General features: G+C 44.2%; 1 protein-coding gene across 3 annotated transcripts; it reads right to left on the reverse strand.

Moving 5' to 3' along the window:
• On the reverse strand, nucleotides 1-26,934 carry ACTG2 (actin gamma 2, smooth muscle). Of its 3 annotated transcripts, none has more exons than XM_029232352.1 (9): nucleotides 26,907-26,934; nucleotides 17,221-17,390; nucleotides 16,683-16,811; nucleotides 10,973-11,083; nucleotides 8,403-8,487; nucleotides 5,558-5,719; nucleotides 4,557-4,748; nucleotides 2,642-2,823; nucleotides 1-222 (listed from the first exon to the last, which is right to left on the reverse strand). In XM_029232352.1, exons 2-9 carry the CDS (start codon nucleotides 17,344-17,346, stop codon nucleotides 79-81), a joined length of 1,131 nt encoding a protein of 376 aa, XP_029088185.1. In that variant the 5' UTR covers nucleotides 17,347-17,390; nucleotides 26,907-26,934; the 3' UTR covers nucleotides 1-78. The 3 variants fall into 3 exon arrangements, with proteins under 3 accessions (XP_029088185.1, XP_029088186.1, XP_029088188.1); XM_029232353.1 differs by having other exon boundaries at nucleotides 26,737-26,914; XM_029232355.1 differs by having other exon boundaries at nucleotides 180-312.

Here is a 26,934-nt window from a genome sequence, read left to right on the forward strand (position 1 = left end):
TAAGGCTTGTAGGTTTTAATGTTTCACGATTGTTAACAGAGCAGTCTCAAGGAGACCCCCAGAGAACCTGTTCTGACTTTAGAAGCACTTCCTGTGGACGATGGAGGGCCCTGCCTCATCATACTCTGGCTTGCTGATCCACATCTGCTGGAAGGTGGAGAGAGAGGCCAGGATGGAGCCTCCGATCCAGACTGAGTACTTCCGCTCTGGGGGAGCAATAATCTGCAAGGAGCAAATGTGGTGAATCATGATCAGTCGCCAAGGAATAGGGAAGGTGGTCCAGGAACCATCTCACCGCACTGCCAGACTGTCCTGGAAAAGAACAGCCTCTGTGGTCAGAAAGGAACAGGAGAAACCTTGTGGTAGATTAGACTATTGCTCAGATTGTCACTCTTCCTCCCGCCCCATCCCCCTGCCCCTGCATGAGAAGAGTTCAGTGTTCCACCCTGTGACTTTGGGCTGGGCTCTGGATTTGCTTTGGCCAGTGGGATGTCAGCAGACTTGACACAGGGGCTAGAAATGTGTTTCAGGCATGCAGGTAGGCACACTCTCTTGTGTCTCTGCCATCTTCATGAGAAGAATTTCCCTTGAAGAGCTACTGGACCTTCAGCCTGGGCCCCACAGTGAGAGATGTGCACCTGACCAGAGCTGTCTAGCCAAGCTTGACCTAGATCAGCTGACTCCCAGCTGACCTGCAGATGCATGAGCAATAAATGCTTATTATTACGTGCCCTGAAATTTCATAGTTGCTGTTACCCAGCAATGGCTAACCAATACAAACATCTGTAAGGGGAGTGCTGTTCTGTTCTTGCCTAGAGTTTGGATGCATGGGCAGCTTGGGCTGGGATTCCTCCATTCCTGAGTCTAAGCCAGTCTACTCAACAGTCTCTTGTATCTGAGAAGTTCTCAAATTCATACATGCCGCTGGGATTCCTGAGCTTGGCCTTGAGAAATTGGTTGTCATGTCAGACAACTTTGAATTCCACCTAAAAGTATATCTCAAAGGACCATGACTCTTCAACTAATTCCTGTTTCTGAAGGGACTAAGAATTTAGTGCTAGAACAAACCAGACATGAAATAGATTTTTTTGTCTCCTAAGAATCTCCCTACATATTTCCTAAATTGCAGAGATCATGGAATAGCTAAATAAGTAGGGTATTTAGAGGTTATCTTATTCAGGCAGACAAAAGTCACCCCATTGCTCCTTTGACAGATACCTCAGGGACTGGCACAGCCACTAAGAAGGTAACAGATTTTACTGCTGGGCAGTTCTAGTTGTGAGAAAACTCTGGGTTGTCTTGGGCTGGAGGCCCTAAATCTCAGCCCCATTCCCACCATACTCCATATCCTTCCACACTTCCATATCCTGGAGCTTGCCTCACCTCCCCCAGTCCATTGTGGCTGGGGTGTTTGTACCTGCACACATCCCCGGGCATCTTTGCTTACTCACTCTCTTTCCCCTGCCTGCAGTGTGCTTTCCCCTCCTCTGGTCTTATTTAAGCTGTTCTTCCATTGATCATGTCTACAAATCAGATCTTAAACTCCTGGAAGGCCGGCAATGTTATTGAGCTCAGGGCAGTGGCTCATAAATCGGAATATGCATCAAATCATTGGTGTCCATTTATAAGTGTAAGTGATGGGGGCACCCCAGACCTGCTGAACCAGAATCAGGTGTGGTATCCTGACACATCGTCCTAGTAAAAAGCCGCTGCCCCAGGCCTGGCACATTGCCCCCCATGTGGCAGACCTCAGTAAGCGTGGCTGCTCCGATTGGCTCTGGGTGAGAAGAGCCCGCTGCTCACCTGTTTTCTGGTGGCCTGCTCTGCTTCCCTGTGCCAAGCACCATCTGCTAGGCAGGGGGAAAGCCTTTGTGAAGAAGGTTTTACAATACTGACATAGAGAACACACTTCCTCAGATCAGGCCTACTCCCCAGAGACCAACTTTTTTGTGACTTTATTGTAACCTTCAACCTATTTGTTATCTCTATTTTACTCCTAACTCTTTCTAATCCTGTAGTAGCAAAGTTCCTAGAAGCCCTAAAAGTGTCTGTCTGATTGCTTGGGGACCAGAGGCTGGGGAGAAGTGGTAAGACAGGTGGGCTCCCGTTCTGTTGAGGCCTATGCAGTGAGAAGCATTGTGTGGGAAGACTGTGACCAAGATGGGACAGCACATCAGAGGCTGTCCAGGAATCAAGGAATGTTCCTGTGAGTTTGAACCAGCAGCCTGTCCTATAGCCAACATTCTCTCTTTGGAACTTTCACCCTCCTCTGGGGTGACACCCAAGTCCTTTTTAAAGTTTAAAGTTTAAAGATGGTGTGGTGTTGCCTCCTTCTTTTCTTTCCCTCTTTCCCTCCTCATTTCCTCCTCAAGCCCCTCAACTTCTCTCCATTCCAAATTCTTTCACCTCCTTCTCATATGGGGTCCATGAAATTGTGTTTGAGAACCCAGGCTAAATGTGTCTCCCGCTTATGAGTGCCCAAAGAACATAAACCCCCAAGGTGAAATCTGTCTCGGGCCAGAATGATGGAGCACCCAGGCGGCCACCAAGCTGTAAGCCTGGCAGCCTGACTCGGAGCATCTCCCAAGTACACAGGTCTTTGTACAAAGAACAGGATGGAGGGAGCGAGGGCAGGACCCACCTTGATCTTCATGGTACTGGGGGCCAGGGCTGTGATCTCCTTCTGCATTCTGTCAGCAATGCCGGGGTACATGGTTGTACCCCCAGAGAGGACATTGTTGGCGTATAAATCCTTGCGGATGTCAATGTCACACTTCATGATGGAATTGTAGGTTGTTTCATGAATTCCAGCTGACTCCATGCCTAGTAGAGATCACAGTAGCTAGTCAGCATCCACCACGTCACACCTACAGCTCCTCAGGTGACCCTTTTGTTGATGCAGCTACCCTGGTTCGCCTCAGTCACCTCCCTAATGGATTATAAGATCAGACTCTCTAACTGGTCATCGCCCTGCCTTGAGTTTCCCCCAGTTCTGACTGATCTTTCACACTGTTCCCTGATGAATATTTCTAAAGGAATACTTTCATTGTATCACTTTTTTCACAGATTTATTGAGATATAATTCATGTACCATAATATTCACCCCTTTAAAGTGTATAGTTCACTAGTTTTTAGTGTATTCACAGAGCTGTGCAACCGTCACCACAATCTAATTTTAGAACATGTTTAATACTCCCCAGATGAACTCCATGCCCATTAGCAGACACTCTCCATTTTCCCCTGCACTCCTTCCCCAGCCTTAGGCAACCACTAATCTATTTTCTATCTCTATAGATTTGCCTATTCTGGACATCTCATATAAATGGAACCATACAATATTTGTTCTTTTGTGTCTGGCTCCTTTCACGTAGCATAATGTTTGCAAGGCCCATCCATGTTATAGTCTGTTATAGCCAAATAAAATTCCATTGTATGGATATAGCCATCATATCATCTTTGCCTATTTGTTGACATCTAGCTACCTTAGTCTGGCACCAAGATCTTCCACAGTAAAAGGCCCTGCCTGCCATACCAGCTCATGCCCACTTACCTGGGGTCCCCCATCTCCAGTCTTTTCTCCATGTGATATAATTCCACACTGTAGATAGAGGAATCTTCCTAAAGTGAAATACTGACTTTGCTACTCTGCTGTCTAAAAACTTCCAGGGGCTCTACATTGCTGATATGATTAACCCCCATGCTCTTTGTGTGGTCCAGTGGCTCTCTCGTTTCCTCTGTGTGCAAACACACATACACACAGACACACACACTCACACACACACCTCACCCATCATGTCCCAAATAGAATATGACTTGTCACTCCTCCACACTTTGCACATACCTTTCCATTTGCCTTGCATGCCATTCCCTACCCTGCACTCCTTCCATTTCCAGATACCATAAAATGATACTCATTCTTCAAGGTTCTATTCAAATATTCACCTTCTCTGAGAAGCCTTCCCTGATTTCTTAGGCCTATAGCGCTTTGTCCAGTTTGCTATTTACCACTACACTATATGTCAACATTTGCTTACAGGTCTTTCTCTTCTCTTTCTCTCTTCTCAAGAAAGTAGCTATCCTTGTATTAAATATTATCTTATTTCATCCTTGTGGCAACCCTATCTAGTAGGTACTATCATAATTTCCACTTTATAGATAAGAAAACTGAGTTTTGAAGAAGGTAACATGTCCAAGGTACAGCACTTGAACGAGCAGAATCAGGATTTAAAACCAGGTCTGATCCCCAAACTCACCCTGTTTACTGCTATAGGTTTCAGACCCCATGATTTAAATGTTGAGGGATCCAAGAAATATTTTATGTTTTAATCTCATTCTTAGTTTCATGTTTATATTCCCATCCCACTTTTCCTTTATTTTGATTTCCTTACCCTTATATTTAAAATTAGATTTTAATCTAGTTGTATTGTTTATGTATTTTTGGTCCTTCCTGGAGAAATATAGGCTAAGTATAAACAATAAACAGTGTGAGTGACTCCTGGTGTTTCTCTTTCCATCCCTGCCCTCCTAATTGGCCAGGACTACAGGCCGAGCCTCACCAATGAAGGAGGGCTGGAAGAGGGTCTCGGGGCAGCGGAAGCGCTCATTGCCAATAGTGATGACCTGCCCATCTGGCAGCTCGTAGCTCTTCTCCAGGGAGGAAGAGGAGGCTGCCGTGGCCATCTCATTCTCAAAGTCCAGGGCCACATAGCACAGCTTCTCCTTGATGTCTCGCACGATTTCTCGCTCGGCTAGAAAGAGTAGAAATGACAGAGAGTAGATACTCAGCTCTGTTAGTTTGGTTGTCCCATTTTGATCTCCATGAAAACTTCTTCCTTCTCTTTTGGGTTCAGTCTCAAGATGAATGTTAATGTTTTCATTCCTCTTTCTAAAGTGAAAGTTCAAAATCTCGATTCCCAAGCAAAACTTTTTATGTGCTTTTGTCTTGCTCTCATCACTCAGCCCTGACAAAGCTGCAGGCCTTCCTGAGGGCCTTTCAGGACACATTTCCCATCTAGATGGAGGCTTATATGCTGGGATTGTACAGAATCTAGGAAGACTCCTACCCAAAACCTCTTCCTGCCCAGGGGGCCACTTCCCCTTAGAAATTCAGACCTTACTTATTCCATTTGTCCTCAGACAAACCATAAACCCCCTAGGTAATGAAATGTGCCACCAGATTCTTACCACCATTCTGCCAAATAAAAACTAGCTCTGATCCTGGTGTGGACATGGACAGAGGTAGCAGGTCCCTGGGGAGCGAAGGAGTGCTGTGAAAGCACACTTAAAAGAGGGAAAAGCCAAGCGCTTTTTAGGATGAGTAGGTCTAAGCCTTGTCTCCCTCCCCAAGGTGTCTTGGTTGGGAACATTCCTCCTTAAATAAGGCTGCCCTGACTATCTGGTCTGGTCTAGGGGCCCAGCCCCAGCCTAGGGCCTCCCTGTTTACCCTAAAAGAGTTTGAGGACACAGGGCCACTGACTTCTCATTAGTCATGAGAATTTCTGGTCCTAGATCAGATTTGGTTCTGAGCTCAAGTCAAGTCCAGAAAGAGGCTGGGTACCTGTGGTCACAAAAGAATAGCCTCTCTCTGTGAGGATCTTCATGAGGTAGTCTGTGAGGTCGCGGCCAGCCAGATCAAGGCGCATGATGGCATGGGGCAGTGCGTAGCCCTCGTAGATCGGGACATTGTGGGTGACACCGTCCCCTGAATCCAGGACAATGCCTAAGGACAGAGAGGATAAGACCTATGAAAACCTTTAGTATTTTCTTTCATCTGTCTCTTTCTGGGACCTGTTACCAAAAGATCTTCAACTACCATATTTTTCTTTAGCAGCTAGAAAATTCACCCATGGTGAGAATTATCAATCATATTTTTTGTGTACATCAATTTGTGTGTATGTCAGTTTGTTTTCCCAGATGAGACTGGAAGGCAAGTAAAATGTCTCCTCTTCTTATATTCCTTGAAACACTTTCACAAAAATGCACACGTCAATTGGCATCTAGGCTGCACGTCCTTTAGCGAGACTGGATAATGTGCATATCCTTCAGGCATCAAACTAACACATAATGTAGTGCTAAAAGGACTATAGAAAACAGCTTGAAAAAAAATAACATTCTCTACTGATGAAACTTTTAGTAAACCATGAAAGGAAATAAGTTTTCTCAATGTGATAAGAAATCTCTCCTGATCCAACAGCCACATAATTGATGGGGAAACACTACAATATTGTTACTGTATTATTATTATTTAATATTGTCCTGGATGCTCTAGCCAATGCAGTATGACAGAAAATACACCTAAGAGGTACTATCATCAAAAGGGAACAGAATCATCATTATTTGCAGATAACGTGGTTGTATACTTAGAAGACCTAAGAGAACCAACTGAGAAACGATTAGAGTTAATCGGATGATTCAGTAACAGCCAGATCCAAAATAAATATCCAGGGATCAGCAGCTTACTCTTATACAAGGATGTTGGTCACAGCATATTTTACAATAAAAAATAAAAATTGGAGACAACCGAAAGGTCCTGCAATAGAGAAATGGTCAAATCAATCCATCAATCATGGAACCATCACACAATGACTACCGTGTGGCCACTGAACATGACGTTCACAGCATAAAACCAAGCGCAAAGCACGGGATACAGAACTGCATATACCTATATTTCCCCATCACCATCCTTATCACCTGCAGTGAAATTATCCTTTACTTTTATCTCTCCTCCACTAGGCTGTTAGCTCCATAATGGCTGGTCTGTCTTGTTTGACAGTGTGTGCCCATGGCCTGTAGTGTTTGGCACATGGTAGGGAGTAATGGAAAATATTTGAATGAATGAATAAATGGACAAATCAATGAATACATGAATGAATGTTTGAAAGATGTTCAGAAGCAACTGACAAAGGATTAATCTCCAAAATTTACAAGCAGCTCATGCAGCTCAATAACAAAAACACAAACAACCCAATCCAAAATGGGCAGAAGACCTAAATAGACATTTCTCCAAAGAAGATATGCAGACTGCCAACAAACACATGAAAGAACGCTCAACATCATTAATCATTAGAGAAATGCAAATCAAAACTACAATGAGATATCATCTCACACCAGTCAGAATGGCCATCATCAAAAAATCTAGAGACAATAAATGCTGGAGAGGGTGTGGAGAAAAGGGAACACTCTTGCACTGCTGGTGGGAATGTGAATTGGTACAGCCACTATGGAGAACAGTTTGGAGGTTCCTTAAAAAACTACAAATAGAACTACCATATGACCCAGCAATCCCACTACTGGGTATATACCCTGAGAAAACCATAATTCAAAAAGAGTCATGTACCACAATGTTCATTGCAGCTCTATTTACAATAGCCCAGAGATGGAAACAACCTAAGTGTCCATCATCGGATGAATGGATAAAGAAGATGTGGCACATATATACAATGGAATATTACTCAGCCATAAAAAGAAACGAAACTGAGCTATTTGTATGAGGTGGATAGACCTAGAGTCTGTCATACAGAGTGAAGTAAGTCAGAAAGAGAGAGACAAATACCGTATGCTAACACATATATATGGAATTTAAGAAAAAAAAATGTCATGAAGAACCTAGGGGTAAGACGGGAATAAAGACACAGACCTACTAGAGAATGGACTTGAGGATATGGGGAGGGGGAAGGGTAAGCTGTGACAAAGCGAGAGAGAGGCATGGACATATATACACTACCAAACATAAGATAGATAGCTAGTGGGAAGCAGCCGCATAGCACAGGGAGATCAGCTCGGTACTTTGTGACCGCCTGGAAGGGTCGGATAGGGAGGGTGGGAGGGAGGGAGACGCAAGAGGGAAGAGATATGGGAACATATGTATATGTATAACTGATTCACTTTGTTATAAAGCAGAAACTAACACACCATTGTAAAGCAATTATACCCCAATAAAGATGTAAAAAAAAAAAAAAAGAAAGATGTTCACGCAAGCTGTCAAGCCCCTAATAAAAATCACTTTATTTTGAAGTTCCCTCTGTTTCCCTGAGCTCCTTTCTATACCAAGGCCACATCGTACTTACACATCCAACATAATAGGTTCTGCCATTGCTGCTTCATGAGCAGAAACATTCTAGCATTGTTGGAAAGGGTGTACAAGCTCCCAGACTAACTACTGTGAGGGAAATGGCCCTTGCAGGTTGTACTAGTCATGGTTTGTTCATGTAAATTCTTTCCAGCTATACTGGGTAGACTCGCATCTGCATTTTACATGGGCTTCCCTTCTGTTATCCCTAACCAAGGTTTTCCTTGGACTTTGACTGTCCCACTGATTCTTGTGAACAGGAATCTCTGCAAGAGCCCAGCTTTCACTTCCTCACTCTCAAGTCAAAAAGGGAACGGGTTACAGGGCTACTCACCTGTCGTGCGGCCAGAAGCATAGAGGGAGAGCACAGCTTGAATGGCGACGTACATGGCAGGGACATTGAAGGTTTCAAACATGATCTGAAAGAACAATGCAGAATAGAAGACTATCTGGCAGAAATCACAGCACCTCTTGGTCCACAAAATGGTTTGTAATTTTATTAAGGGTAGGAACTGTGCTTATTTACCCCACTCCCACCTCTCTTAGGTTCTGGCATGGACTACAAACAGAGCAATTCTCAAAAAAATTCTGTTGCCACTCTCACCACTGTTATTCAACATAGTTTTGGAAGTTTTAGCCACAGCAATCAGAGAAGAAAAGGAAATAAAAGGAATCCAAATCGGAAAAGAAGAAGTAAAGCTGTCACTGTTTGCAGATGACATGATACTATACATAGAGAATCCTAAAGATGCTACCAGAAAACTACTAGAGCTAATCAATGAATTTGGTAAAGTAGCAGGATGCAAAATTAATGCACAGAAATCTCTGGCATTCCTATATACTAATGATGAAAAATCTGAAATTGAAATCAAGAAAACACTCTCATTTACCATTGCAACAAAAAGAATAAAATATCTAGGAATAAACCTACCTAAGGAGACAAAAGACCTGTATGCAGAAAATTATAAGACACTGATGAAAGAAATTAAAGATGATACAAATAGGTGGAGACATATACCATGTTCTTGGATTGGAAGAATCAACACTGTGAAAATGACTCTACTACCCAAAGCAATCTATAGATTCAATGCAATCCCTATCAAACTACCACTGGCATTTTTCACAGAACTAGAACAAAAAATTTCACAATTTGTATGGAAACACAAAAGACCCCGAATGGCCAAAGCAATCTTGAGAACAAAAAAAGGAGCTGGAGGAATCAGGCTCCCTGACTTCAGACTATACTACAAGGCTACAGTAATCAAGACAGTATGGTACTGGCACAAAAACAGAAAGATAGATCAATGGAACAGGATAGAAAGCCCAGAGATAAACCCACGCACATATGGACACCTTATCTTTAATAAATGTGGCAGGAATGTACAGTGGAGAAAGGACAGCCTCTTCAATAAGTGGTGCTGGGAAAACTGGACAGGTACATGTAAAAGTATGAGATTAGATCACTCCCTAACACCATACACAAAAATAAGCTCAAAATGGATTAAAGACCTAAATGTAAGGCCAGAAGCTATCAAACTCTTAGAGGAAAACATAGGGAGAACACTCTATGACCTAAATCACAGCAAGATCCTTTCTGACCCACCTCCTAGAGTAATGGAAATAAAAACAAAAATAAACAAATGGGACCTAATGAAACTTCAAAGCTTTTGCACAGCAAAGGAAACCATAAACAAGACCAAAAGACAACCCTCAGAATGGGAGAAAATATTTGCAAATGAAGCAACTGACAAAGGATTAATCTCCAAAAATTACAAGCAGCTCATGCAGCTCAATAACAAAAACACAAACAACCCAATCCAAAAATGGGCAGAAGACCTAAATAGACATTTCTCCAAAGAAGATATACAGACTGCCAACAAACACATGAAAGAATGCTCAACATCATTAATCATTAGAGAAATGCAAATCAAAACTACAATGAGAGATCATCTCACACCAGTCAGAATGATCATCATCAAACAATCTAGAAACAATAAGTGCTGGAGAGGGTGTGGAGAAAAGGGAACACTCTTGCACTGCTGGTGGGAATGTGAATTGGTTCAGCCACTATGGAGAACAGTATGGAGGTTCCTTAAAAAACTACAAATAGAACTACCATACAACCCAGCAATCCCACTACTGGGCATATACCCTGAGAAAACCATAATTCAAAAAGAGTCATGTACCAAAATGTTCATTGCAGCTCTATTTACAATAGTCCGGAGACGGAAACAACCTAAGTGCCCATCATCGGATGAATGGATAAAGAAGATGTGGCACATATATACAATGGAATATTACTCAGCCATAAAAAGAAACATAATTGAGCTATTTTTAATGAGGTGGATGGACCTAGAGTCTGTCATACAGAGTGAAGTAAGTCAGAAAGAAAAAGACAAATACCGTATGCTAACACATATATATGGAATTTAAGAAGAAAAAAAAATGTCATGAAGAACCTAGGGGTAAGACAGGAATAAAGACACAGACCTACTGGAGAACGGGCTTGAGGATATGGGGAGGGGGAAGGGTGAGCTGTGACAGGGCGAGAGAGAGGCATGGACATATACACACTAACAAACGTAAGGTAGATAGCTAGTGGGAAGCAGCCGCATGGCACAGGGATATCGGCTCGGTGCTTTGTGACCGCCTGGAGGGGTGGGATAGGGAGGGTGGGAGGGAGGGAGACACAAGAGGGAAGAGATATGGGAACATATGTATATGTATAACTGATTCACTTTGTTATAAAGCAGAAACTAACACACCATTGTAAAGCAATTATACCCCAATAAAGATGTTAAAAAAAAAAAATCTGTTGCATTGATGCATGAATGGGAGAAAGAATCTGGCCAAGCAGCCATGTTGTGTTCTTGTGCCAGTGCTCAAGTCTTCCCGGCCTCTTACCTGGGTCATCTTCTCCCTGTTGGCCTTGGGATTTAGGGGGGCCTCCGTGAGCAGGGTGGGGTGCTCCTCAGGTGCTACCCGCAGCTCATTGTAGAAGGAGTGGTGCCAGATCTGGTTGGGACAAAAGTCAGATCAGTCCAGCAGACTCCCAGTGGGCTGGAGACTTCCTATGGACATGCCCACGCTGGGGGAGGATGGCACAATGTTCTCAGAATGGACTGGATCTGGAGAGGAGGCCTGTCAGCCATGGGAATTTCAGATTGCTCTTTAGAGGTTATATTCCTTCTCAACAAGGCCCCAGACAGGACTCAGACCTGGGGCCAATATACTTAGTGTGTTGATTATTTCTGTCTGACCTTGGCTCCTATTTACACCTCTCCCTTGTCTCCCCTGCTTTGTGCCCTGAGGGACAAGGCCCTCTGCAGCTCTCTGGCTTCTGGCTGTGCTTGGCTGATAGAAGATACCAGCAAGAGGTTGGAGAGTGGGAGCGGGGGAGAAGGGCAGGGTGATTTCCCGGCAACACTGTGGCCTCCCTGAGAACAGCTCCTGTTGCGCAGCCCCTCCTCAGGCTCCAGCTCTCACTGAGCTCTAGTCACGCTGCTCTTGCCCTTCAGCCTTCCAGCTGTAAGAGCTTCCCTCTGTTGCTGGTACTTGAGCGCCTTTGCATCCCTTTCCGGTTCCCTAACCCTGCTCACACCTCTGTAAGTAGTCCTTCCTTAAATTAATTTCAGAACCCCAGCTGAGTGTATACTGTCTCCTGCTGAAGCCTGACAGATATGCATTAACTGTCAATGTCTATTATTGACCAGGCTGTTCTTTAAAGCAGGGTTTCTCAACCTCAGCGCTTTGACATTTTAAGTTCAATAATTCTTTATTGTGGGGGGCTGAAGTGCATTAAGGGATGTTTAGCAGCATCTCCGTGTTCCACAAACTAGATGCCAGTAGCACTTCTCCAGCTGTGAGGGGCAAAAGTGTCTCCAGACATTGCCAAATGCCCCTGGGAGACAAAATCGCCCCAGTTGAGAATCACGGCTTTAGAGGAAGTTACTTCTTCCCGCTGTGTACTGTTCCCTCTTTAGTGATCCAGGACAGCAAACAGGAGCCTTTATTTCAGAGGAATTTGGCAAAGAGTGGCAGGGACACAGGGCTTTGATTTCTTCAGAGGTGAGGCACAGGGTCCTCTGATTCCATTGTACCCATGTATTTAGGGACCCCTGGCTTTGTGCTAGGATGGTGCTAAATGTGATCTTAGTTTCAAAGTCTGGAGGGGAGAAAGGCAGTCAAAAAGACAAAATACAGGACATGTCCATATTTTAATGAAGGAAGAGGCAGGAGAAGTTCGTTTTCCAGGAGATTTGAGTAGGCCCTGAAAGCAAAGCAAGGTCTCCAGAGACTGAGGAGGGCATCTGAGGCAGAGCAAATGGCACAAGCAGAGGCCCTGGGCTGTGGAGGTGTCACAGGAGACATGAAGGAGATGGCAATTAGGCTTAATAATGTGATGTCAGTATTTCCTCAAATGTGGGCCCCGGAGGCTTTGGGATAATTGTTATAGGTGCAGGTTCCTAGGCTGTATCCCAGGCCCACACGTCAGAATCTTTGGGTGGGAAGGGAAAGCTGGGAAGAAGTGAGAGAGTGGCATGGACATATATACACTACCAAATGTAAAATAGATAGCTAGTGGGAAGCAGCCGCATAGCACAGGGACATCAGCTCGGTGCTTTGTGTCCACCTAGAGGGCTGGGATAGGGAGGGTGGGAGGGAGACTCAAAAGGGAGGGGATATGGGGCTATATGTATATTTATAGCTGCTTCAGTTTGGTGTATGGCAGAAACTAACACACCATTGTAAAGCAATTATACTCCAATAAATATGTAAAAAAAAAAAAAAAAGATTCTTTGGGTGTTGGGCCCAACCATCTGCACTTCATCTTACTTCATTTTCGGAAGCTTTTATAAAGTACTTTAAAAGTTAAGGATGTTGACAATTTTTAAATTAGGAAAATATTTTTAAGAGAAATAAAAATTTCTCATATTTCCATTACTTAATAATAAATAGTTAACACTTTGGCTTTTTTCTTCTCCCTAATCTTTCATCTTTATGTATTTTAAAATTTATTACTACTACCATTTATTTACTTCATGTGCTCTCATTTATTTATCATTTACTACTCTTACACTTCTATGTTCAATTTTGTTTCCTGTCACTTTTCAGTTAATATAACAGAAAGAATTTTCTTTTCCATAGTAAACATTTACTTTTAATAAATTGAACTAAAAGTTTTTAATGTTTATACAACATTTCATCATATACCATCATCATCATATATTTAATCACATTACTATTCACGGTATCTTTGATTTTTGTTTATAAATAATCTTGTGAAAACTATCTCTGTACATATTACATTTTATTTTTTCTATTCAGGATGTTTTCCAAAGAAAAAAATTCTAAGAATGGAATTACTGAACTAAAGAGCATGGCAATTGGAAAACTTTTTGGTTTCTATCGCCCACAAAGAGGCTAATTTTGTCTTTACTTCAAAATAGAAATTGCCTGTTTCACTCTTAAGTGCATTCAGTGTTCTCACTGTTAATATGAAATAATCTGATAGATAAAATTAATACCTAGTTGTTTTACTTTGAATTTTTAAATAAGTTTTTAAATAATTTTTCAAATACATTTAAACTTGTTCAGATTTTCAACTTTTGATAATTTCTGTTTGGCCAATTATCTGGTAATGTCCCTTGATTATTTGTCTGGTGGAGACTTTGTGTTTTTAATTATCAATTTACATTAGTTGTTTGTATTAATCCTCTTTTGCACTTGTGAATATTTTTTGCAATTTGTTGTTTGCCTTTTAAATTTGGTTTTGTTTTTCACATACTAGAAGTTATGATTTTTAAGAAGTCACATTTGTCATTCTTGGGATTTTTTTTTTTTTTTTGCGGTACGCGGGCCTCTCACTGTTGTGGCCTCTCGCGTTGCGGAGCACAGACTCTAGAGGCGCAGGCTCAGCGGCCATGGCTCACGGGCCCAGCCGCTCCGCGGCATGTGGGGTCTTCCCAGACCCGGGCACGAACCCGTGTCCCCTGCATCAGCAGGCAGACTCTCAACCACTGCGCCACCAGGGAAGCCCTTACATTTGTCATTCTTTTTCTCTGACTTCTTTCACCAGAAATGTGATAAATACTCACACTTACTATACTGTATTTTTTATCATTTGAATTTTTATATTTAACTTTCATATTCAATTGATATGTGTTTGATGAAATTGTATGAAGTAATGGCCATAAACAGATTCCCTATGCCCCAAATAATGAATCGGTTGTCACAGAATAATTCATTGAATTACTGAATCCTTCTCTACCCTCTGGTCTTGGAAGTTTCATTTACCATGTATTTCTTTTTTACCTCTGTATTGGTACCAAATTGTTTTAATTTTTATAACTTTATATTATATTTTACTATTTGGATATAGCAAGTCTCCTCTCATAGTTTTTCTTATTCATTTTATTCTCATAAGTTTTGTCTTATTTATTTTTCCACACTTTATGATCTTGCATAATTAAAACTCGTGATATTTCTAGTCAAACTCATAGAAGCAGAGAGTAAAACGGTAGCTACTAGGAGCTGTGGGAAGGGAAAAGAGAGGCTATCTTAGTCAAGGCATACGAAGTGTCAATTATGTGGGATGAGTAAATTCTGGAGATCTAACATAATATATTAGCATGGTGACTAAAGACAGCAATGCTGTCCTGTATACTTGAAATTTGCTAAGAGGGTAAATCCTAAGTGTCCTCACTGCAACGGAAAAAAAAAAACCCACGAACTATGTGAGGAGTAGATAGGTTAATTAGCTTGAATGTGGCGACTATTACATAATGTAAACACACACCAAATCATCAAGTCGTATACCTTAAATATATACAGTTTTTAAAATTGTGAGACTTTTGTTAGAATGGCAATGAGCCTATAAATTAATTTGAGAAGATTTGACAGCTTTACCCTATTCAGTTTTTCTTTTAAGGCACAGAATATACTTTAGGGGTTTCTTTAAAGAGTTCATATTACTACTGTGAATAAAATATTTTGTCTATTATGTTTTCAAATTAGATATCATTAGAAATATAATAATATGTGCCACGTATTGAGCATTAAGTATGTTCCATGCCTTGGGATTATACTAAATATTTGCCTACTTCAACCTCCAAAGCAACCTAATGAAGAAAGTATTTTTATTTCCACAAATAAGGAAGCTGAGGCTTAGAGGGAGGGATTTGCTCCTAGATCTCCCTGCCACTGACTCCAGTGTCTGTGTTCTTAACCATCCCACAGAGTGAAGCAAGAGCTATTGTATTTTTGTCTATTTATGTCACATTCAGAGTGACTGAATCTAGGGTTTAGAGAAATTGAATCTAGGGTTTAGAGAAAAGTATATGTGTACTACAGCTTTCAAATCAGCTTTCTTTATTCCCAGTTGCAGTCTGCTCAATAAGCCCTCTATTACATTTCAAAAGACAGTCATTGCAGAAACAAGAATTCTCAGACAACTGTCAGTGGAATTTATCAAAAGAATATTCGAAATATTGTACAGCAACTATACTTCAATTAAAAAAAAGAATATTAGAAAGGCTCTATTAGCATTTTGCACGTGATTTTGTGGAACACAAACTACCATTTAAAAATTACCCCCCGGGCTTCCCTGGTGGCGCAGTGGTTGGGAATCCACCTGCCGATGCAGGGGACGCGGGTTCGTGCCCCGGTCCAGGAGGATCCCGCATGCCGCGGAGCAGCTGGGCCCGTGGGCCATGGCCGCTGAGCCTGTGCGTCCAGAGCCTGTGCTCCGCAACGGGAGAGGCCACAACAGTGAGAGGCCCGTGTAGCGCAAAAAAAAAAAAAAAAAAAAAAAAAAAATTACCCCCTACGTCTTCTTTTTTAAAAATATTTTATTTTCATTTATCATTTACAGGTGGTTTGTTCCTGATGTTAATATTTCCTAGGTATCTAGTGAGAGTTTTATCTTTTTTTGGGCGGGGGGCACGTGGCATGCGGGATCTTAGTTCCCAGACCAGGGATCGAACTCCCGCCCCCTGCAGCGGAAGCGTGGAGTCCTAACCGCTGGGCTGCCAGGGAAGGCGCCCCCTCAACATCTTCTGACATGAAAAAAGCTTCTAGAAACCGGTAGAGATTCCTATTTAAATTTTTCACTAGAGAAGCATCATACTAATATAGCATCCACGCACCTATCTGAGGTTCCATAAAGGGGAGAAAGCTGTTTGCCTTTCTGGAAGCAGCAGAGCATTTTAAAGAAGGATAAGCACTGCGCTGGAGTGAAAGCTGGAAAGGATAAAGCTGGGACTTCTGCGGGACCAGGTCCTCAAACGCCAGACAGTGAGTTAGGAACCTACTGCTGGTTAGTGAAGAGTCTGAGGAGATGAGTGACATGATCTGGTCTGTTTTTAGAAAGACAAGCTTTGCAGAAGTTCAGAGAATGAATTAGGTGAGTGAGGCAGGAGACAAAGAAATCAGTCAGGAAGCCATTGGAATCGTCTAGTGAGAGATGTTGGCAGCTGAGGCTGGGGAATGCCCAGGGGGATGGACAGGAAGGAAAGAAGGATGTGAGAAACATTGCAGAGGAAGAGTTGACAGGGCAGAGGGTGGGTCTTGATGATGTTAAAATGAGCACACTAAAGGGGGAGTCCACCAATACCTTCTCCATGTCATCCCAGTTGGTGATGATGCCGTGTTCAATGGGGTATTTGAGAGTTAGGATCCCTCGCTTGCTCTGAGCCTCGTCCCCCACGTAGCTGTCTTTCTGGCCCATTCCCACCATTACACCCTGCAATGCAAAAGAGAAGGAAGGAGAACAGAATTGGCCGAGAGCTCCACTTAGAGGGATTCAGGTATTGGAGGGTCTCTGAAGAAGGTTAAAGATAGGGAAAATGTCCTTCTTCCCCTGGAAACCGGACTGAAGGAGACAGGGCGAGGCAGATACCAATGAATGTGGAGATGGCAGGAGGGAAGGCAGAGGATTTCTTGTCTCTCTTCTCTGTCCTAAAACAATGTCATTTTCTGAGAGAACAGGGCCCATCCATACACATCTTCCTCTTACCTTACCTTACTTAGCACACACACACACGCACATACGCACACGCACACACGCACATACGTGTGCAGCTCAGCATAGACTCCACGGTGCAGTGCGTCCTCCTACTAACTCAAAGCCTTGGGTCCAGATGAACATATACCTGGTGGCGAGGACGACCCACAATGGAAGGAAAGACAGCCCGGGGGGCGTCATCTCCTGCAAAGCCAGCCTTGCACAGGCCAGAGCCATTGTCACACACGAGCGCAGTTGTCTCCTCTTCACACATGGCGGGTCTGGCCGAGTGAACCAGGGGCTAGAGCACCTAGGGAACTGGGGAGAAGAGAGGTAATTGGCCACTTGTCAAAATCATGTCGGAGACAGTATTCTTGGCTGTCTTGGGGCCTGACCCCTTCGGCGACCAGGACCTAGTTCCGGGAGGGACAGGTGTGGACCTGGCCCCTTACTCTCTGGCATTTGGGCTTCTTCCCTCTACCCTACTGTTTTGGGCTGAACTGTTTACTTCCCAGTTTCTATGTTGAAGTCCTAACCCTAGTACCTCAGAGTGTGACTGTATTGGGGGATAAGGCCTTTAAAGGGGTAATTAAAGTAAAATGAGGTCATTAATCCAATATGACTGGTGTCAAATATGCCTAATTCAATAGAACAGGTATCTTTATAAGAGGAAATTGGAACACAGACACACACAGAGGGAAGATCATGTGAAGACACAGCAAGAAGACAAATCATCTACAAGCCAAGTTGAGAGGCCTCAGGAGAAACCAGCCCTGCTGATACCTTGACTTCAGACTTCTAACCTCCAGAACTGTGAAAAAATAAATTTCCCTTGTTTAAGCCAGTCTGTGGTCCTTTATTATGGCAGCCCTAGCAAATTAATCCACCTGCCTCTCGAAGACCTGAAATGACTACAAAGCATTAATCCAATGGAAAGAATCTCTAAAGACTTGAAGTTTAGAAAAGGAATTGAAAAGATTTGCAGTAAACATAATTAAGGGTTACTATTTGCTATATAAAAGAACTCCTACAAATCAATAAGAAAGAAGTAAATAGCCCAAAAGAAAAAAATAAAAAGACTATGAATAGATAATTGACAAAATGAAATGCAAACACCCAACAATTACATGAAAAGATGTTCCGCTTCACTATCAGGAAATGCAAATGAAATAAGACCATTTTCACCCATCGTATTGTTAAGATTCAAAGTTTTATTAGAGGTGTTGGCAAAGCTGTGGGAACACTGGCACTCTTTAATCAGAGAAACACACCAACACACAATCTGGTACTACCCAAAAGTTCCTTGTGGGATACCGTACTGAGGTTAAGAGAAGGGCCAGGCAGATCGACGTGGACCAATGTGGATAGATTTCGAAACCATTCTGCTGAGTGAACAAAGCAAGTTGCAGAATAGAATGTCCAGCATAAAACCATTTATGAGTTCTTTTTAGAGCACAAAACAATATTGTGCATTTTCCATAATTTTCTTTTTGTGTGGATGGGAACACATAGCAAAAAGTTCTGGAAAAAAAAAGTCTAAGACTGATCATAGTGGTTACCTGGAAGTGGGAAGGGGACTGAGAGGAGAAGTGCCGTAATGTTTTAATTGTTAACAAGGAGACTGTATCCATGTATAGTTTATAATTAAAATCAATCATACATATCATTAAGGAAAAAAAGATGCAGGTGAAAATGTACAATCCTAAGGGTAGGAGCCCCTTGAGGAGGACAGGGCAGCCTGAGAGGAGAGAGGAAAGTGAGAGAATTCGTGATGGGACTCACTGTCTCTGTTGCTTCAGATGGAGAAAAACAGAGAAGTCCTTCCTCCAATTATCTGAATTGGGACGACTGCAAAGTGACGACGGAATGAATTTTTCTAATATCTGTTGCCGAAGGGTGTCTGTTGTCTGTTGTCTTTGGGTGAGGGGCAGTGTAAAAAGACCACACCCGACAAATTCTTGGCACTTGGTGAAGCAAGAGAAGCAATGGCAGCTCAGGAGGTGGTGTGCGGATTGCCTTGCAGCCTGAGAAGCCCCTCAGTGGGGCAGAGTGGAAGTGGGGAGGGTCCCAGCTCCGGGGGAGGTGGGAGTCCAGAGAGGAGAGGCATGGAGAGAGAAGGTAGCTGCAGAGGACAGCCCACCAAGCTTCATCTGGAACGAGCGGCAGGAGGGGAAGAAGAGAGCTGCCCTAGACACCTGGGACGCTGGTCCTCCAACACCCTTACGTGGAAGGAGGACAGCAAATACCATGACCAAAGCAAAGAGGAGACAGAATCACAGCCTGAGAACGGGAGGTCAGAAAGCCTACCTAGAGACTGAGCAGAAGCTTATTCACACAGTTTGCAGGCTAAAAGGAAGCCCTTGCCTGTTATATTCAAAGCAGGGTGCACACTAGGGGAGAGGCCTACTGTGAATTCTTGAATCCAGCTCTGCTTGTCCTTGCTGATCCTCACGATCACCCATGGTCAAAGTGATAAAGTCCCAGTTCTCACACTTGGCCTAAAAGGCCCAACAGGGTCTGGCCCCTGCCTGTGTCTCCAGGCTCATCTCCCCCCGGCCCGCCTTGGCCTTCTCACTCTGGCTATGTGGAGTTCCTTTCCATTCTCCGAATGTGTCATCTTGTCTCCCTTCTGGCCCTTTAGACACAGGGTCTGGAACACCCTTCCCCCAACCTATTTGCTACTGACTCCCATCACCTGTCAGACCTCTGCATCAACACTGCATTTTCAGTCTCTCTGGCCCACCGGTCTCAGTTAGTGGCCCTTCTTCTTTGCCCCACAGCACCTTGAACTTGTCCCAGCAATGATCAACTCTGCACATCTGTAGCTCTGTAAAGGCAGGAGCTGGGCCTGTCCTGTTCTCCAGTGATTCTTCTGTAAGCCTAGCACAATGTCTGGCACAGGGTGGGCTCTTAAACCTTTTTTTATCCAGATGAATGAATGAATGAGTCAATGGATGTCAAGGAGAAGGATTTTCAGAATAACAAAGGTAGAACAAACACTGGTGAGAGGACACTGGTCTGAGATGAGGTGGAGATTGAAGGAAAGTACTTAGTTGTTCAAAACAATGTTGTCTCTGGTCTGAACAGTTTCTGGATTGCAGGGAAGATCCCTAACCTTCTGCCATGTTAGACCAATGGAGAAATGGAGAGATGTCAGGAGATGGAGATGGCAAATGTTGTTCCAATATTCAAAAAGGGAAAGAAGGCAGATATCTAAAACCTCAGATAATCTTGATATGCAAATTAGGCAGGTTTCCAGAAGGTGTTATTAAAGAAAGCACTATTAAAGAAGCAGTGGGCTTCCCTGGTGGCGCAGTGGTTAAGAATCTGCCTGCCCAGAAATAGAGACACAGATGTAGAGAACAAACATGTGGACACCAAGGGGGGAAAGTGGCGGGGGTGAGGGGGTGGGGGTGGTGTAATGAATTGGGCTATTGGGATTGACATGTATACACTGATGGGTATAAAATTGATGACTAATAAGAACCTGCTGTATAAAAAATGAAATAAAATAAAATTCAAAAAAAAGTAAGCTTCTTCCAAGCAATTCAGAGGGAAATAGAATATAAAATTTTAGAATTTTAAAACATTTTTTCCCCCTTCTGTTGTTTTCAAAGGCTTTGGGGGTGGCGGGGGGAGGTGGTGGTAGTGGGATATTGGAGTTAGAATAGCCATAGCATAAAAACAGTGAATTTTACTAAGGAAAGTGAATCCCAGGAATTCTGTTCAAATAGGATAGACTCTTTTGTTGTGCTAGAGGTGTCCTGGAAGTTAGTAGGCTATATGGGAGTATTTGTCTAGAAAAGAAAAAAAATATTAATTGGTATTTTATTGATGACAATAAAGTTGGAATATGATAAATAAAAAAATTAAAAAAAAGAAGAATCCGCCTGCCAACGCAAGGGACACAGGTTCAATCCCTGGTCCGGGAAGATCCCACATGCCGCGGAGCAACTAATCCCGTGTGCCACAACTACTGAGCCTGCGCTCTAGAACCCACGAGCCGCAACTACTGAAGCCCGTGCGACTAGAGCCCGTGCTCCTCAATAAGCGAAGCCATCACAATGAGAAGCCCACACACCGCAACGATGACCCAATACGGCTAAAACTAAATAAAATAAAAATAAATAAATTTAAAAAAACGAAGCAGTGATTTCTTGTAATTGATTAGGGTTTACCAAGAACAAATGTTGGCAGACTGACAGCTTCCCTTTTTCCACAGGACCCCCTGGCTGGAAATGCAGGAGAAGGCGGGAGACATTGAGCTTCACTTGATCTTGGCATCTGACAAATTCTCCCGTGATATCCCTATTGATAAAGCCATGTGGGCTGAACAATAAATCAGTTAGGCATATTTACAGCTGCCTGAGTTATTGTCACTGAAAGGTGTTAATTGATAGGTCACTGTCAACCTGGAGGCAATGATATGCCTCAGAGCTCCACTCTCGATCCTTTCTCATGTGACATGTTTATAAATGAATTGGATGAAAATATAGAGTACATGCTGATCAAATGTCCAGATAAAACACACATGTTGGCTGGAAGAATCGAAATCCGAAAGATCTCAAAAAGCAGAGAAAATGAACTGAATCCACTAAGATTAAATTTAATAGGATAAATATGAGGGTGCGGATGTGAGTCTAAATAACCAAACTGTGAAAGCTCTCGTTCAGCCTCTGTGAGCAGGACCTGGGGTCTTGTCGACAGTCTGCAGTGTGCTGGAGCCGTGATAAAAGCTAGCCCCACCTTCGGCCAGAGCGCTGTGTCCGGTTCTTAGGGCCACCCTTGCCAGCAGAGCTGTGGGAAGGTGGGCCCCCGTTCACGGCTGACAGGGCAAATTGTACTACTTTTCTAAAGGGGAATTCAAAAATACTTATCAAAAGCCTTAAAAGTGTACATATCTTTTAACTCCACAAAGACACTTCTAGGAATTTATCCTTGGGAAACACTCATGGGTGAGTGCAAAGATTTGGCCAACTTTAATGCGAAAAAAAGTTATTGAGTAATAAATAAAATGGTTTCTAAACTAGGTTCCAGAAACCTCCCTACGACAGAGAGAGCAGAATATTTAATATCCTGGAAAAAGTGCAAGCTGCTTTGTTAGGTGAAACACAACATGTTCTGTGGTTCCATTTTTGGTAAAAATGTATTTTTAATTTTTAAAAATTGGGAGCCTTTCACATACATTATCTATTTAATCCTCACAAAAGCCCTGAGGGAAGATATTTTTAGTTCCATTTTACAGATAAGGAAACCAAGTCTCAGAGAAGTGAAAGGACTTAGCTCTCCGGCTCCTCACTGGGAGAGGCAGGGCTGGCCTCAGCCCAGGACAGGCTTCGAAGCCTGGGCTTGCACCTTCCCCACCACCTCAGTGAAACCCTCACAACTTCTCCATGTTTGGTGTTTTTGCTTCTGCCTCTCTGTCTCTCTAGCACTGTTGGCAGCAAAAGTCCTAAAACAAAAGGGCCTGTGTTCTTTTCTCTCTCTGAGCCTCTGAGCCCCTCCTATGCCATGCCTAGGTCTAGATTTATGTTTACAGCCCCTGCATCGGTGTTTAGCACATAGTAGGTGCTCAGTATATGTTGGACGGCAATCCCACCACCTTCCTGGCCTTCCCCTGACAATCTGCTCTGCCCCTGTCCCTGCAAGCTGAGCTTGAGTCCCCACAGGCCAGTCTCAGGGCTGCTTGGTCATGTGGGCCTGACTTAGAACCACACAGGGACAGTCTTCTTCACAAGCTGGTCACAAAGAGTTGTGTTTCCTTTTTTCTAGCAGGTGGTCCACCTTGAGGAGAAAACAACCTCGAAAGTTAGAAGGTGGCCAAGAGGCAAAGCTGCACCTCTGTGACTGTCTCCCTCTGGGGTCCCCTCTCTCTTGTGACTTATAGTTCAAGCCTGTCTGGCTTTTCAGTGAACCCTTTTGTCTCCCCTTGAAGTTCCCCACCCATAGTAAGAAAGAACGTTGGACTTTGTTTCCCAGCAGCTGAGACAGCCGGCCTGGAGTGGAGCTTGGCGTGGCCCGTGCCATGCTGCCCGGGGAGAAGGCTTGGGCCCTGGAGCCAGGCTCTCCTGGAATGTCTCTGCCAGGGGAAATTCTAAACTTCACTCAGCCACTTGCTGGTAATTTGTGGCTAGACTTGAGCGTGTCAACTGAACCAGAGCCAACGTCACTGTGGTTTCCTGGGTCACACCACTTTGCACTCGCAGAAAGCCGAGTGCACTGTTCTGGCTCTTTCAGCACGTACTACATCTGGGCTTCATTGAGGATTTCACAGAGTTAGAAACACAGCTCCCCGCTCCTCTCTGAAAAGTGGCCAAAATCCAAAGACATAATGAGCACAAAGAATTTGCTCACCCACGCATCCCCCTGGCCACCCCCAAGCAAACATGAGGACAAGATGAGAGCCCCCTACCCTTACTCTGAAGGAGAAGGGTTTGGCTTCAGAGTTCTCTCCTGCCCTTCCTTCTTTGCTCTCCTCCCTCTGGGCACCCCTTCCCATGGCGAAGTCCCACGGCTCCCTCTTTGGCCTCCAGTTTCCTCAACTGTAAAATGGAAATGGTGACATTTATTTCCCACGATAATGGATCAAATGAAATAATGGAAATGAAGTGCTTTATAAATTGGAAATTAATTTAAATCAGGGAAATCAGGGTCAGCAAACCAACGCCTGTTTTTGTGAGGTCCGCGAACTAAGAATGGTTTTGACATTTTTTAATGGTTGCAAAAACGCCAAAGAATAAGATTCTATGACCCAAGAAAATTATATGAAAATAAAATAATAAATAAAGTTCTATTGGAACGCAGCCACACCCATTCACTACATACTGTCCATGGCTGCTCCGGTACAATGGCAGAATTGAGTAGCTGTGACAGAGACCTTTAGACTCACAAAGTCTAAAATATTTACTATCTTGCCCTCTACAGAAAAAGTTTGCCAGCCCCATTTGTAAAGGGGCTGCAAAAATAATAATTCTTATTATCTCTCTTACTCTTCTCCGTTAGAGCTTGCTCCCCGGATGAAGCCTACCATACCGGAAGGAGATGAATTGATCCACTTCACCAATCAATGATTATTGAAGGGAAGGTTAAATTTATGCCAGTTCCCAAGGACGTTTTCCTTTTAGGGGAAAGTTTGAGTCCTAAAAGGAGGGCCTCTCAGATAGTGAGATTTCAAATACTAGTTGGGGAAACATCTTGGAGTGAGGGCTGCCTCACTCCAAGACATATAACAGCTGCCTGTTATAATCTGCAAACACATATATCCATACACGGACTTCACAAGAAACACTCCTATGGTGGAAAATTCTAGCAGCGCCTCTTATTAACTTCGGGGTATCTCGACTTGATTAATATACACTAATTAAATTAAAAATGGCTTCTGGGGCTTCCCTGGTGGCGCAGTGGTTGGGAGTCCGCCTGCCGATGCGGGGGGCGCAGGTTCGTGCCCCGGTCCGGGAAGATCCCACATGCCGCGGACCGGCTGGGCCCGTGGGCCGTGGCCGCTGGGCCTGCGCGTCCGGAGCCTGTGCTCCGCGGCGGGGGAGGCCGCGGCAGTGAGAGGCCCGCGTACCGCAAAGAGAAAAAAAAAATGGCTTCTGGCTAGCAATATTTCTGATCCTCAGGAATCTGCCGTTTGGAACTGCTCTTCTGGCTTTTACCTCGGCCACTCACTCTCTCCCCCTGCTCAGCTCTAGTCCCAACCCCTCTCCTGAGCTCCAGAGCCCATGGGGCATCTACACCCCATGCCCTGGCACCTCAACTCCACCTCTGAGACTGCTGTCCTCATCACCGTCCTTTGACTGGAATGGCCCCTCAGAGATCTGCACCACCCACCCAGGATGGAACCCAAGCCCAACACCCTGACTGCTTCCTCCTCCCTCCCAACCAATCCCCAGGCCCTCTTATTTCTGCCTCCATGCAGCTCCAGCCACCAACTTGGGACCACTGCACTGCTGTAGCACTCTTGCCCTGTTCAGTCCACTCCCCTCACAGCTGCCCGAGCAGTCCCTTTAGAGGGCAGACCTCTTGCTATCATCCTTCTGTTGTGCCCCATTGCCCAATCCCTAGTAATCTGGCCCTGCCTGCCACTCTGACTGACCTTAGCTTTCCCTGCTTCCTGCCTTGAAATCAATATTCAGTGGAGTTGAGCTCCTTAAAAAGTCCCAAAGACCATGCTCCCTCTGTCCTGGAACTACCCCTACTTCAGGACCCAGCTCAGGTACCCCTTCCTCCAGAAAGCCTTTCCTGATAACTTCTGGGCTGGGTGAGGGGCTCCTCCTGTGCTTTACCGCTTTCATATATTTATCTTCTCCATGGTTCTCATCTATCTCTCCCAGTGATTGCAGAAGCCCCTATCACTGTCCCTAAGGAGCAGAGACAGTGCCTGGTACATAACAAGTGCTCAATAAATGTTGTCAGAATGAACAAAGGGAAGGAAGAAAGAAATCTAGCTTCAAGGTCATGATATCATTCTGCCAATCTTGGTTTCCCAGGCATAACATGTAGAATCTCTGCTCATTAGAGTTTCTCTAGTGCCCATGCATCTCTGTCACAGGAATCTCTGTCTTGCTGCAGCCCAAGGGCTAACCTCAAGGTCTAAACCCATTCAAATAATAAAAGCAAGTGCTACAGCTTCCCTATGCAAAGTGTGGTCCCAGACCAGCAGCCTCAACATCACCTGGAAGTTTATTAGGAATGGAAATTATCAGGCCCCACCCCAGTATACTGAGTCAAAATCTGGGGTGGGAGGCAACAAAGCAATCTGTGTTTAAACAAGTTGTCCAGGTGATTTTTAAAGTTTGAGCACTCAGGGCCAGGCCCTGACAGTGTTGACCTGAGCACTTTATACATATATTATCTCATTTAATCCCCACAACAGCACTGCCAGATAGGTATTATTACCATTACACCCATTTTACAGGTGAGGAAATTGAGGTCACTTAGTAACTTTGGTAGCTGGGGAGTTTGCCTCCAAGGCCTGCATCACTACCCCAGCCAGCCTCAGCTGTAAAGAGATGTTAGCAGACTCTGTTTGCAAAAGCGGACACAGCCCCTTGGTCTATTTTCCTCTTAATTATTTATGCTCTTGTGTCTGTGTGTGTGTCATTGGGGGAAGATGATGGCATTGGTGGGTGGTTTCACAGCCAGGTGTGGGTCTTTTGTACAAGTTGCTTAACTTCTCTCAGGCCTCAGTGTCCTCGTCAGAGAACGAATTAGATGGTTCCACTTCCTTCCAGCCCTAAAACCTCATGATGCCCCAGGACACTTACTCCACTCCACTCCACCTTTTGCATCCTCCAATGACCCTGGAGCCTTCAAGGGTGAGAAAACTCTTAGCCAAGTATGAATCAGAGAGACCCGTGGGGGTCTGAAGAAAATACTCACCCATCCCCAGTAGACACAGACACAGGGGCCATAACTGGTTTGGATTTAAATGCCCCGAGAAGAAGTCATTTCTCTGAAAAGCGTCTGTTCCCCTAAAACAGCCTCCCAGACATTCTGAGCCACGACAAAGCACACCTCGTGGGTGTAGATCTGCGCTGGCTCTGATGAGCAGTGAGAGCAGAGACCGCAGGTGACACATCCCACCCACCACCCAGTTAGGAGGGCAGGGAGTCCCGTTCCAGGCTGTTCCTGCCCCAGGATGCCCCATGGCCAGAAATACCTTTTCCTGGCAGGCAGCAGTGTGCTTGTAGGCAGAGTTGCACACCGAGGGTCTTGACGTGTGAACTGGGCCAGCGTCACAGAAGCCAGGCCAATCTGGAGGCGCCTCCTGCACCCAGGGGTCCGGCAGCCCCAGAAAGACAGAGACGGCAGAAGCTGTACAGTACTCACCGAGTGTATGAGAGGTCCTTCTCCCAGT

This window comes from Monodon monoceros, unplaced genomic scaffold (genome assembly GCF_005190385.1).
Source record: "Monodon monoceros isolate NGI ecotype Baffin Bay Population unplaced genomic scaffold, NGI_Narwhal_1 Super_Scaffold_19, whole genome shotgun sequence".
NCBI classification, from domain to species: domain Eukaryota; kingdom Metazoa; phylum Chordata; class Mammalia; order Artiodactyla; family Monodontidae; genus Monodon; species Monodon monoceros.

Excerpts from the sequence above, each read along its gene's own strand:
- ACTG2 (XM_029232352.1), bottom strand. The coding sequence starts at position 17,346 with ATGTGTGAAGAGGAGACAACTGCGCTCGTGTGTGACAATGGCTCTGGC. Across the intron at positions 8,488-10,972 it reads ACAGGGAGAAGATGACCCAG|ATCATGTTTGAAACCTTCAA; the intron begins GTAAGAGGCCGG and ends TTGTTCTTTCAG. Across the intron at positions 5,720-8,402 it reads TGCTTCTGGCCGCACGACAG|GCATTGTCCTGGATTCAGGG; the intron begins GTGAGTAGCCCT and ends CTCTGTCCTTAG.